General features: G+C 38.2%; 1 protein-coding gene across 13 annotated transcripts in view; it reads left to right on the top strand.

The window, feature by feature from the left end:
• The window catches only part of LOC131165875 (uncharacterized), a 100,810-nt gene that overhangs the window by 33,488 nt on the left and 53,101 nt on the right, over positions 1-14,221 (top strand). For 7 of the 13 annotated variants that reach the window (XR_009139686.1, XR_009139687.1, XM_058124009.1 and 4 more), the window contains 6 exons: positions 6,276-6,362; positions 7,919-8,071; positions 8,915-9,010; positions 9,232-9,291; positions 9,382-9,500; positions 9,601-9,687. Coding sequence is in view for 10 of the 13 variants with exons in the window: in XM_058124009.1 (XP_057979992.1) it covers positions 6,276-6,362; positions 7,919-8,071; positions 8,915-9,010; positions 9,232-9,291; positions 9,382-9,500; positions 9,601-9,687 (602 nt within the window). In the remaining 3 variants the exon portion in view is untranslated. Of the gene's footprint in view, positions 1-6,275; positions 6,363-7,918; positions 8,072-8,914; positions 9,011-9,231; positions 9,292-9,381; positions 9,501-9,600; positions 9,689-14,221 lie in introns of all 13 variants that reach the window. The other 6 variants (XR_009139688.1, XM_058124013.1, XM_058124015.1 and 3 more) reach the window with 1 other exon arrangement.

A 14,221-nucleotide genomic window follows, 5' to 3' on the forward strand; every position in this document is an offset into this window, starting at 1 on the left:
CTAGGAGCTTATATGGGCAGATAGATAAAAAAGGAGGGGAAGGAAAACAAAACCCTAAAAGGAATGCTAGTAGCAGCACAAAGAAAGTTAGGAGCAGGGAATTGAAAAAAAATTGGATTTTTCTGTTAACTATGAGAAAGACTGGAATTTGCTGGACTTATGACCTTATCTCTTTGAATGTCAGGGGCCTCAATGATTAAGTTAAAGGACTGAAGTGAAGTGTTTTCTGAAACACTGGAAAGAGAATGTGATCTGTCTGCAGGAAATTAAGTGTGATACTCTTGAAAAGTCTCATTACCAACAACTGGCAGATTCACCTAAGGGCTAACGGCAGCGTTGGGGGATTGTGGTCATTTGGAAGGAAAATACAGTTAAATTGGTTGAGCGTACAATTGGAGCCTTCTCAATTTCCTGCTTCTTCAGGAAGTTAGATGAAAATTTCTCCTGGCTTTTTATGGGCGTTCAGGCGAAGGCCAATCCAGATGTTTACTGCGGAATGAACTAGATGAAGCTAGAACAAAATGAGATGCTCCTTGGGTTATTAGAGGAGGCTTCAACATGGTGCTTTTCCCTCCTGAAAGGAATGGGAGAATTTGGAGTGTGCAATCATGAAAGAATTTTGGACTTATCTTCAATAGGAGGGAGGTAAATAGAGGCTTCATGTGAAGAATACTTCATCATAAGCCTCTTATTGACCTCCCAAAAGCTCCTCACAAGGTTTACCTCTGATCTCTTTCCCATTTCGTTCGGACACGAGAGGAATAAAGTCTTTTTTCATCAACAAAGAAAGAATTTCATTAAAGGGAATCAAGGGTTGCCTCTCAAGTACAATCAGACATTCCAGGTTGTGAAAAGATTCAATCATAAATACACCACTGTGCCATATGGTCACAGTAGTAGTTATCATCAGTCTTTAGTAAAATACATAGGCGTGGCTGATCCTTCAAAAACCCTCTTATTTCTTACCCTCAAAACAAACCAGAAGATGGCAAGGGGAATGAGGGACTAAGATTTCTTCCTTGCCTTGCTGGAATGGACACCTTTCCAGGCCCATAGCTTTTCTTTCACTGTTTTGGCAGTAACCCTCTGCCATCTGGTCAGAGAAGCAGCCAAGTCCCAAAGGATTTTGGTCCAGGAGCAGTGTAAGAGGATGTGATCGGTAGTTCAGCACGCTCCAAACACAACAAACACCTGTTAACAGGAGGCAGTCCCTTTTTCTGCAGGTTATCCACAGCGAGAATCATCCTGAGAGCTGCCTCAAAGCAAAGGAAACGACTTTTTTTTTTGGGGGGGGAGGGGGCATCAGTTTTCCAAATGAGTTTCCAGGGAAAATTGCTGCAAGTTTCTGCCTATGTGGTGGGTTTCCTGTCATAAGATCTGACTGTAAATATTACGTTCTTGGCCAGGATCGACTTGGGATCATCAGTAGGGTTCGCTACTTGGACTTTGTACAAATTTCCAGGAAAATCCGTAAGGTGGTCAAAATTCCCAATCTAATGCATTTCTTATCAAGGGAAAGTTCTAGAACATCCCTTGGTCAGAAATTTGAAGATGACTGTTGAAAATGCATCCTTTTTGCAAGCCAAGTTGAAAATGGAAAGGAATTTATTGCTAAGGGGAGAGGGACTGCACTAGATATCTTGCCAAACAAGAATGTCCCATTCCCCACTTGGAAGAAGATGATGGAGAAAACAAATCATCCTACCTTTTCTTGATGGATTTCCAAACCCAACACCATGAACTCCTCTCCCAGCTTTGGTGATCCAACCATTGTGCTGACAATCATATTTTTTTAGCATGATTCCCTGTAAAGTTGATCCTTCCCTTTCATTAATCTCCAAAGCCATTTCCGAAGAAGGGCTTTGTTAAAAGTTGAAAAAAAATTGATTCTCAATCCTCCATTTTTGATAAGTTATGTAATGGCCCCATTTGACAAGATGATACTTGAAACTCTCCCTTGAGCTCCCCGAAAGGAATATTTTTTGTTTCCCCTCTAGCCTTCTGTTGCAAGAGGGACATATAATAAACCGAGATATTTGTTAAGGTGCTCTTAATAAGGATAAGTCTCCACCCTTTAGGCAAACAATTCCTACTTCCTTTCATATCTTTCAATGATGGGATCCCAAACTCCTTTGTCCTTTAATTTAGCTCCAAGATGTAGGCTAAGGTAAGAGATTGGAAAAGTTCTGAGCTTGCAGTCTAAAAGGCCCGCAAAGAAAGTCCCCTTGGTACTGGTGCCATTTGGAATGAGGTCTTTTTTTCCAAATTCACTTTCAGGCTTGATACCGCTTCAGTGCCAAGAAGAATGCATCTAAGATTGAGGCTATGCTGAGGCTCCTCTTCACAAAAAATGATGGTATCATCCACAAAGAGGAGATGGGAGATCTTCACTTCCCTTCTGTTTGTTCCAATATTGAGACCTTCCTCCTTATGAAGCTTTGTCTAACAAGAGACTACACTTCCAAAACCAAAATAAGCAGTGAGGGGGAGAGGGGATCCCCCTGCCATAGACCTCTTGAAGAGTGAAAGAATACGATGGGCAACCACTGATGAACACTGAAAAAGTTGGGGTTGAAATGCATTGCTGGATCCATTGGCTCCAATGATCTCCAAAGGCCATTCTTTTGAAAATGAAGGAGAAAATTCCAGTTAACATGGTCCAAAGCCTTCACCATGTTGGTCTTGCAGACCGTCCTACTCTTCCTGCCCTTGCTATAGGCATCCACAACTTCATTTGCAAGTAGGGCTGCATCCAAGATCTGCCTGCCTGCTACAAATGCATGCTGGTGCTCACGGATAATCTCCAGGAATATTCTAAAAGGCAAAGGCGTAAGGCACGGTGTTCTTACCCTTAAGAGGCAAGGTGTTCTAACCCGTAAGAAGCGAGGTGTAAGCCTTAAGGCATTGGGATGCAAGCCTTTTTATAATTTTATTTTTAGATAAAAATATGTAAATAAATTACATAATTTTTACAAATAAAGAAAAAAATTAAGAAAATCACTAATATAATGTAAAAAAGATAATCAAATATAATTTGCGAACTACTTGTTGGACATTTGAAAATTACTAACTTGAATTCATTACATAAATCATGACAAGAGATAGCTATAACATTACAAAGTTCAAATTATTTTCAAGATCTAAGACACAACTCAATTATTTTGGAAAGATTGGGGTTCAAGAGCTTTAAAAATCAACTCATATTATGATATTTCTTTTATATAGACATGGAGTTAAAGTTTTCTAGCCAAATCTAACTCGAGAATTACATACCCAAAATGCACAGGCCTCAACTAAAAAGACGTAAAAGGTGGACCTTTTGTACTAATGCAGAAGACTTAGTGTGTATTGCATTAGCCTTTTTCGGATTTGGCATTTTGATCAAGCCTCAAGGTGTTTTAGACATGCCTTGCCTTCAGGCAGTCCTCAAAGCGAGTCTTGATTGTGCCTTTTAAATATTGATCTCCCGGATTTCCTTCAGCATTGCAGCAAGGATCTTGTATAGGATCTTTCAGATGCTGCAAACCTCAGAGGAATAAAGTGGGGACCAAATCCCTTTCGCTTTGAGAACATCTGGCTAAAAAAAGAAGTTTTGAGGGAGCTCATTAAGGAGCGGTAGTCTGCTCTCTACTTTGAAGGCTTTGCAAGCTTTGTTCCTATTTCCAAGTAGAAAGAGATTAAAGCAAAACTCATGGAATAAAAACACTTTCAGAGATAGCCATGCGAAGAAATAAACCACCTTGAGGAAAATCTTGGATCTTGATGCTGAAGAATTTACCTAAGGCCTTAATGATGAAGATAAAAGAAAGACCCCTCTTACAAAAAGAATTGTTTCTGATTCTTGCGATGAAGTAGGGGATTCATCTTATGTTCATTGTGCCCCATTGGAAGGTTTGGAGGGAGTGTATTTTTTTGAAATGATGGTTTGGTCTACAATTTACAGCGTAGGGATGGAATATTACCTACTGCCGTAGGGGAAATTTCCAGGGAGGATTTAGAAGCTCTTGATCTTTTGGATAAGTTGGATTTAAAGTTGAGTGATATTGGAGGAAATGAGGTTCCCTTCATGGTGGCGAAAGTCATAAATTGAAGGGTCAAACAAAATTACTGAGTTTGAAAAGCTCAATAAATTATGATGGAAAGGGTCTGAAAATGGGTTTCTTTTCTGTTTGGTGGACTCCTTGCCCCTGCACATTGTACCTTCTTTTCTAATATACTTTCTTTTATTATGAAAAAAAATTTCTTGGAGACAGATGTCTATGGCCTTATGGCTTAAAGAAAGGGATCACAACACTGAATTCTTCAATTGCACAACCAATGCCCATAGGATTTATAATAACCTTGGTCTAAGCCAGTTTGCGAGCTTTTGTGAGGTATGGGACATCATCGAAGATATTTGCAAGTTGTCTGAAACTCTTTTCTCTGAGGGGTCAAGCTTCATTAGAATATGTAACTCTACAGCTGGGTGGCTGGAATATCCTTTTAGTGAGGAAGAAAATCTTTGCACTCTTAAAATTGTAATGGTAATAAAGCCCCAGGCCCCAAAGGCTTCACCATGTTTTTTTTCCAAGCAAATTGGGATGTTGTCAAAGCTGACACTGTTGTGGCCTTTGATGAGTTCTATTCTTATGAGCAGATTTGTGGATAGCATGAATTCCACCTTTATTTTGTTGATTTAGGAAGGTGGGGGCTGTTAACATCAAAGATTTTCTATTGATTAGTTTGATGGGCAGTGTCTACAAGCTTTTACTAAGCTTCTCGCCAAAAGACTGAAAAAACCAATCCTCGAAGTCATAGGACAGCTCCAATATGCCTTTGTTTTGAAAGAGGCAAATCATGGATGTTGCCCTTAGAGATTGTGGATAGTCATTGTAGAGTTTGTAAGGGAAGAGTTGTTAGCTTAGTTCATAGCAGTGGAATAAATTGCGATATATTTTAACTTTTAAGCACATAATATATAGGTATTTGTTGGACACCCCAAACCATTAATTTTCAAATAAGCCCTTGCCAATTTCTATTATACTCATGCTATTTTTTTAATTTAATTTTTATGTTTTTTATAAGATTATCATCAACTTAACAGGGAAGCATCCCTGTTCCCATTCCCAAACTGTGGATGCTTTTTCTCTGAGATATGACAGCAAGACTCCCCTGTATCCATGGCCGAGTCCAAGAACTTTTTCTAGGCTAGGAGTGGTTTTATGCCTTGTCTATGGCAGGATTTCCACCGAGTTGATCAGATGAGTTCGTACTTGTCCTCTTTTTTTTTTCTTTTTTGCCTGGCAGCGGATGTGCAACAGTGAAGGTATTTCAAAGGGATACTAAACAGCTAGAAAGTTAATGAACTAAATGGAAAGAAGGTTCTAAATCAGATAGCTCAATTGGGGGCCCTTTGAGCTCACAGATCTGGGAAAAGGGGGTTCTTTTTGCTGTCTCTTAGTTTGTTGGTTCTGTGGTTCTGCTTTTTCTGGTTTTGTTTTTTGATATTTCCTTGCTTAGAAAGCGTAAAAAAAGAAAAGAAAAAAGGGAAAAGGTGTAAACCCTATGCCATCGTCTTAGAATTGGGCAAACAAATACTGTTTTTCCATTTGCTTAATCTGGTGGCATGACATATGTTGTTATCCTTGTCAACATTGTAAGTATTCTCTTTGTCTTACTCAGAGGTTAATGAATATTTAAATCACTTTCTAGTTTGATAAAATTTCAATGATTTAACTCAGCTCATAAATTATAAATAAATAGAAATTTCATTAAAAATGGGACAAAGCAAAAAAAAAAGAAAAAAGAAAAAAAAAAGAGGTATGAGTGAAACTATCCAACTACAGATCACAAAATCACAAGTGATTGACTCTCAATCAGAATACAGCTTTCTACAATTAAGGGTAACCAACACCTAATTAGAACAGAATTATCTCTTCACAAATCAGACAAACCAATATGCGGTTTACAGGTTTCTGTGAAGCAATAAGCAGGTGGCGACTATTTCTTTTTGTTTCTTGGATTTTCTAATTCTTGTGAAACAGTCTTCATTTTGACAAGTGAGTTGTAAGTTTCTTCAATTTTCAGAATTTGTAGAAGCAGGGAGCGTGTATTTCTTCTAAATTCTTCTTTCAGTGACACTATTAATTTGATTTGGTTGTTTTTTATTATTTCATGTTGTTATTTAGTTGATAGGCATGCTGGCTTATGGTTGTTCAATTGATTATCATACTGCTGATTATTATTGAATCAATGGCAATGACTCATTATTATTGAGTTGTGATATTATATTGCAGTTATCAGAGCTTGTGCATGTGGAAGGATATGGTGATTGGATACGCTTGGTAGCTGAGTTTACATCGAAATCTTTACAGTCCTGGCAGGTTGGTTGTTGCTTACTGCTTTTTGGCATCTTGAAATATTTGAGTGCAATTTTATGTCCCACAAGCCTTGGTCCTAATGGTGACGGTGTTATCCAAATCATGGAAACAGCTTCTTTGTATACAGTAGTGAGGCTGTGTGTACCATGCCCTCTAAACCTCTCATCTAACATGGAAGCCTTGTGCATTAGGTGTTGCCTGTAGGGTTGTATCACCTCACTTCAATTCAGTTTTAGTCCAAACTGAAAATGGAACCAAATTAGTTGGTTTTGAAAAATTAGAATTGATACTGAACCATTAACTGGTTACTTATTTAAAAACGAACCAATTGTTTGGCGGGTTGGTCTGGTTCTATCGGTTTTCAACTGAAAGATGAAATTCTGTTCATAAACGTTCAAATAGTTTATACTTCTAAACAAATCTTGTAATAGCAATTTGAACGGGCTGACAAGGCAACCAACGTCAGTGGGCTGCTGTCTCAGAAATTTACTTTAGTCCCATGGCATAGAAGGTGAGATTGGAAAGGTGGGGTTTGGGAAAATTCATAGGAGGGGCGGCCTCCATTTCAAGCTGTCAGACAACAGCTTTTGTCCCATATTGGATTGGCTTGAGTGTAGGGTTCTCCCCTCCTTCATTATATACAGAACCCTTTTATGCTCATCTTTGGTTAAACATTTTCAGAAGCCTTTCAAAATGCAAGTAATGGAGAACTATTATAAATTTAAATCTGGTAATATTACTTGAAAAATAAACAAAAACTATACTATGGAAACATTGAAGTCAGAGTATAATTAATAAAATATTTATGGTATATGTATATAATTAGGATTTTTTGTTTGGTTTTCCATCAAAACCTAAAATGAAGCCAAAAACCAATTTTCGAGTATATTCAAAACTGAAACCAACTTCCATATCTGAAAAACTAAACCAAAATGTAAACGGTTTGTCTTTGTCAATTTTTTGGTTTTGCGGTACTTTTCTTACTCCCGTAGTTGCCTATGCCTTGGATGCCATATTACTGATGGAACTGCTTGTGTTTTATATTGCTTTTTTAAATAGTAGTCCATAATCTTCAATGGGACTATGGGAGTTTCTGGGAAAAATGGAAAGCATGTGTTGTAGATGATAATATAGGAATTAAAATCGCGTCTTTTGAAGAATTGCTAGAAATGGTATATACTGTCTGATGCAGGTGAAAATTTCCATTATCTGCATTAACCTGATTTGAGACTCGAGATGATAAATTCTACGGAGAATTGAATAGGGTAACTTGGGCTTCAAGGGATGTCAAAATATTGTACATGTGATGTTTTCTTTGTTGAGCTTTTATTAAATGTTTGCATAGTAAAAGTGAAAAATGCTAAAGGGAATGTTGTGCAAGAGGAGGGTTATTATTCACAGTGCCTTGAAACAATTAGTTGGGACTCTGTCTTCTTTTAGGTTGTAATTTCCCTTCCTTCTCTTAATATATCTTCTCTTATTGTCTAAAAAAACAATCATTTTGGGATCCAAACAATTTCACTGACTTAATGTTGATGATGCTTATGTTTTCTCACCAGTGGGCTAGCAGCAGTGTATACTACCTGTTAGGGCTGTGGTCCAGATTGGTGTCATCTGTACAATTTTTGAAGGGTGATGCACCAAGCTTGCTGGATGAGTTTGTGCCCAAGATCACTGAGGGATTTATCACATCAAGATTTGATTCTGTGCAGGTACAATGATTAATGTTTTTTTACCATAATTCTTTGCTCAGGCTTATGACTGAGTTAGTTGGAATTTTCTTGATATTATATTTTTGAGGAAGGGGTTTGGTGAAAGGTGATGTGCTTGGATTTTTTTTTTTTTGTTTTGGGGGGGGGGGGGGGGGGGGGGGGGGGGGGAGTGTGTCGTTTACTAAATACAAATGCTTCTTTCTCAATCTTTATTAATGGAGAGCCTAAATCATGGTTTAGGCCTTTGAGGTGGATTAGACAAGGGGATCCTCGTCTTTTTTGTTTGTTCTTTTGGTATATGTCTTGAGTAGATTGGGTATAGGGCTGTAGGTAGAGGGTTTGTGGGTCGGATTGAGATGCGTAGTGGGGTGGTTGTGGGATAATCTTTTTGGCCTGTTTGAATAGGGTTGGGTTTGTTCAGAGTCAATGGAGGATTTATCGGCTATCTCATTTTTAGGTTTTGGGAGGGGTAAAGATGGGTCGGCATTGTGAAGATGCATGAATTTTCCTGTTTTGTGGCGGATTCGGTTGGAGTGGAATTCTCATATTTTCATGGGAAAGAGGATTTTTTTTTCTATGCTTTGGGATTGGATTCAGTTATTAGTATTTGCCTCATTGTTTTAGAGGAGTCTCTTTTCATACTCGGCATGATTGGCAGGCAGTGCTGTTTTGATATTTTTTGTTTTTTTTTTCTCTTATCTTCTAAGGAGGATTTTTCATGCTCCTTTTGTACTTCATTTTCTCTTTAATAAATCTTTTCTTTTTCAATCAAAAAAATTATTTTTATCATGATTCACTTTAAATTCAAGCTTATATGTCTCTTTGCATATCTGGATTTTGTAGGCTGGGGGTTCAGATGATCCTTCTGAAAATCCATTAGACAACGTTGAACTTCTTCAGGATCAGCTAGATTGCTTTCCTTCCCTTTGCAGATTCCAGGTTAAATCTTCATTTTGGAGCTGTACTTGTTGCCTTTATGGCTCAGTAGTTGTTTCGGTTTTATGATCCCATATGTACTGCTTCCATTAATTGATTTTTGTACAAATTTAGCTCCTAATTTTACAGCACTAGTATTCTTGGTTCTACATTCTAGTGTATCATTTCATAACTTTTCTATGTTTCTTGATTTTGTGGCTTCTCTTTATTTCCCTGACATGCAGTATGAAGGCAGTAGTTTGTTTATTATAAACATAATGGAGCCTATTCTGCAAGCATACACGGTATGCTTAAATCATATTATGGAAAGTAACTTCATATGGTTGAAATCTATGTTTAACTCCTCATGTGATGGTTTATTTTTCATTGATTAGGAAAGAGCACAATTGCAGTCCAGTGATAAAAGTGAGCTCTCAGTCATTGAAGCCAAACTTACTTGGATTGTCCATATAATTGCTGCGATTCTTAAAATAAAGCAGTGTAGTGCTTACAGGTAAAATTTCCCTGTCTTTCTATTTTTCTAATTAAATGGAGTGGCAAGTCTAGTTTTTCATTTTGTTTATCACTGTATTTCGCTTCATTTTACCATGCAGTGCAGAGTCACAAGAAGTAATCGATGCAGAGCTTTCAGCTCGTGTTTTACAGTTGATAAATATTACTGACAGTGGACTGCACAGCCAGGTATATGAGCTTGAATTAACCTACATTAGATGTCAAATTTTGAATTGAAATTGAAATGCTGGCCATGGGCAGGAGAATGGAGACAAATGAAAATATGGAATTCAGTAATTGCTGCATCAATATTTATCAATAGTAATTGGAAAAAATATTTAGCTCTGATAAATATTTGGATGGCACCAGCAGTCTTTACTCCTTAGTTCTAGAATTCCAGATATTATTATATTTCCATTTTTTTTTTTTTGGCTTTAAAACATATAGATAATCTTGTGTAATCAAAATATCATGAAACTGTGAAGGGACTTTTTGTTTTTTTGGCTTTGGAAGGATGAGTTTAAGGGCAAAATTTTGTGGTAAGTATTAGCCTGTGGGTCTACAAGGATAATATTTGTCTTTGATGGATGTAGTTGAGAAGATAGTGTGTGGTTGGGATACTGCATTATGGGTGTTGTGGCATTTTTGTTTATAGAGAATGTTGCTTATTCTGTATTGTTGAAGGCATTGATAGGGCTTTGTGGTCGACTATTTAGCATTGAATTTGACTTATTGAATGAGTTTACCTGTTTTCTAATGCATGGGCCCAACTGTGCCATCATTTTCTGAGCTGGCAAGCTGAAGCATGACAATAATGAAGGAGATGTTGTGGAGGCTTTACCCTTCTCTCTTTGAAGGAGAGATGCTATCAGTTGCATTAACAGTTTATCTAAAAGCTTCAGCTATTCGTTCGCACCCCCCCCCCCCCCCCCGGGGGTCCCCTTAGAATAATTTTATTGAAGGGGCATCAATGGTATGCCAACCCAGAGTACACACAGTCATACCTCCTGCAAGATGTCACGGAAATTTAAAATCACATTATGTTCATTCACTACAACCCTACTATGCCAGCTGAAAACTGCAGTAATCCACTGCTCTTTAATAGTGTGAAGTGCCGTAAGAGAGTTTTTGAACACTCTTATGTTTCTTTCTTTCCAAGCACACTAGACACTTGCTGGAAGGGTGAGAGACACAGCCTTTCTCTTCTCCTTGGTTGCCTGAATCCCTTTTCATGCCCAGAGTTCCCATCCCACTGAGCTGGCAATAACCCACCTTTGTCCATTCAAGGTTAGATCCGTACTCCAGAAGATCCTGGTCCAGGGACATGAAGGAGGATATGCTCAATTGATTCTGCATCAGCCATGAATAAGGAACACCTGTTGATGAGAGTCAGCCCCCTTTTCTGCATATTGTCTGGGGTTAAAAATTTTCCATGTGTTGGCTCCCAAGCTAGAAAAGCTACCTTTGTTGGGGTAGCTGTCTTCTGAGTGTGAGTCCAAGGGGGATTGCTGTTTGTTGTTCCCACTGGTGAGAGTTTCCTATAGAAGGGTCAATTGTGAAGACCTCGTTTTTGTCTATGGTCAACTTTGATTGATTGGTTATGTTTTGGTGTTGGAAGTTGTAGAGATTGCTTTAAAAATTAATGAGACGGTGAACGATGGGTCTCTCTTCCTCTTGCAAAACAACTATCTCCTCTCATGAACTTGATCATGGCTGTCCGAATAGTAGATGTTAAGGCGTTCGGGGTAGATCCGATGTAAATTGTTCGATCCGAGTCTGGAGAAGGGAGAAACCCCATTATTGTGCGTGCTCAAGAACAATGTCTCTTGAAATAGGTGGATTTTACTCTCAGAGGAAGCAGCTTAATGGGTTGCTGATGGTTTATTAATTTTTTGTTTCAGCTGGGAAGGGGATCCACAAACATTCACAAGGGAAATCTTCATTGCTGAATGATGATGCCAATTAAGTGGCCGAGGGTGGGGCTTTTTTTGGAGTTAGGGCTGAGGGGGAAGGAAAGAACTTTTCGATGTTCATTCATGGAGGTTTAAATGGAAATGGATGGCTAAGCTTTGCGAATGAGTTCTGTGAGTTTGCAAAGGCAGGGGGGAGAGGCAGGTGCAGGCGCTGCAAGTTCGTCAGCTCCCAGGTTGTGGATGCAGGAGGTATCAGAAGTGAAGTTAGGTGAAGGCTGTGTAAGTACAAAATCAGAAAATTTATGTCTTTATGTTTGAATATTTGTGATTACGGATTGCGGAGTGACCACTCTAGATCGCATTGCTGCTCGTTGGAGGAGAACATCCATGAGGAGATAGTGCGCATGGTTCTGGTAGTTGCTGCAAGTGTCAAAGGGGTGGCTAGGGTTGCAATCAACAAAGACGAGGATAGGAAGGTTGGGTTGGGACAGCTAGTTCTCATCTTTGATTTGCGCCAGGTATTCAAGAAAGGTGGGGCTTCTTTATTGGAAAATTTGGGCCGTTTAAGAGAACAGTCCCAATGTTTAAATAATAATACCCGGGGCCTTTCGTTGGTTCAAAGGAGGGATTTCCTCAACAGGGGAATACTCAGTTGGGCCTTGCCTTTAAGGGGGGCCATTGCAAGGTTATGGGTGACAGGCCCTCCGCATGCTCCACCCTATCATTGATCTGGTCCTTTTCCTGGGCCAAAATTTGCAGAAGCCAGATAAGGGGGAGGTGGATATCTAGACAGACAGTTGTGAATGAATTCAAAATCCCCTTGTCAGTTCTTCAAGACAAACATAGAGTGGATCAACATTCAGTGTGTAATCAGGAAAATTTTAGCATGGTTTTGAAAACAGGTCGGGAAGAAATTGACGATTATAACAGAAGTGTTAAATCAGTGGTTGATTTTGATTTCGTAGAGGGTTTAAAAGCTAGTATATCTAGGAGAAATACAAAAAAGGAAGATGGTTTGGGTATAAAGAATCTGATGCTTCAGGTTTTAATTTTGAAAAATCTAAGGGCCCTAAGGTGTATGCTCGTTAGAAGGCTGCTTTGATGGGTGCGAAAATGAGGAAATTATATGCAGACGAGAGAGCAATTCTGTGAGATAAGGCCAAAGAGTTAAAGGAGAGATTTTTTAGGTGAGTTGAGTGTTGTGGAAGATGCACTATATAAGAGGAAGGATATATGAAGTAATGGAGCTTGCAAAGGAAAGGAGGTTAAGAAATGGGGAGATTTTTCAGATAATGATGGTGGTGATAGTGGTGATAGATATGAGGTTGATTGTGATGGAGGTTTGCTGTCAGATGAGATTTTGGAACAATATGGTTATATTTTTTATTCCCATGATGATCTCGAGGACCTATTATATGTTCATCCAGCCCCGTTGGAAGGATTGGAGGGGGTTTCTATTTTTGAAAACAATGGATTGTGTAATGAAATGCAGTGCAGTGATGGAATTTTCCCAACACTAGTGGAGGTGATTCCTAGGAAGGATTTAGAATTCCAAGAGATATTGGATAAATTGGATTTAAAAATGTGCAATTTTGGAGGAATGGAAGTGCAATTTGTTGGGGTTAAGTTCAAAGTGAAGAAGGATTAGAGGGAGCTTGCAAATATAAAGTGCTCAGTGAACTATGATGAAAAGGGATTGAAAAGGGGTTTCCTTGGTTAATTGTTTTTTGGCTTTTTTAATTGTTTATTTTATTTTATTTTATTTTTCCAGGCAGATTTCTTATGCCCTGATATTGTAGCTTCTCTTTCTCTACCTAATATCCTTTCTTTTATTATTAAAAAAAATTATGAGATGGTGGCATGGTTTTAAATAAAGGCTGCGACCGTCATGTAACGCTATTACGTAATGGTTTTTTGGGTTACGGATACTGTTACACACCGCGAAATTTGTCAGAAGAAAAATCATGGCCGTAGCAGTCGTTATGGACCGCGACTGCTACGTAAAGGCCGCTATGTCCATTACGTAACCGGTACAGGTTTGTTACACCAAAAATTTTAATTTATTTTTACTTTTGCTTCTCACTTTTTCCTTCTCTTTCATAAATCATTCTCAATATACCATGTGGCTAGAGGGGTAAACGATTATAATGAGGATGACGATGATACAAAATTTACTATTTCTTTAAATACTCACAATAGATGCATTAATTAACAATTTGAAAATACTAGTTAGAAAAATATTTTATTTTGATAATATTAGTAATGTGATATTTATGTTCTATATTTTTCAACTTCAACCATCTTTCTTTTCTAGATATTTTATATTTGTATGTCTTATGTGTCTAATAGATTAATGGAGTGCATAATGTATTTTGTTCTATTAATTAATTTAGCACACATTAGAATTTATCACAGATAAGAACAATGAGAAGTATAAGCACACACACACACATGTAATTTTTCTATCAATGGTGGTTTAAAACATATGTAAACTTGTTCTCCTTACGAAATAACTTAGTTAGTCGAACTAAAGGATCCAAAATACACTAAAACTCTTTATAAGAAGGGCTAAAAGCTTAAAACATGCAAGTACGCTAATATGCACAAGGTTGTGCGTGCTTCAAAAAAATTCACGGCCGTTACGCCCGCTTCCCGTTATGTAACATCCGCTACTCCCACTTCCCGTTACACCTCTTACCGTTACACTTGTTACTGTTACGTTACGCTAACCGCAACTGCGATTTAAAACCATGTCATGGTGGAGTTCCCAATCTACCACGTTTCTGAAAAGTTATGATTGAAGAGAGCT

This window comes from Malania oleifera, chromosome 10 (assembly GCF_029873635.1).
Source record: "Malania oleifera isolate guangnan ecotype guangnan chromosome 10, ASM2987363v1, whole genome shotgun sequence".
Lineage (NCBI taxonomy): Eukaryota > Viridiplantae > Streptophyta > Magnoliopsida > Santalales > Ximeniaceae > Malania > Malania oleifera.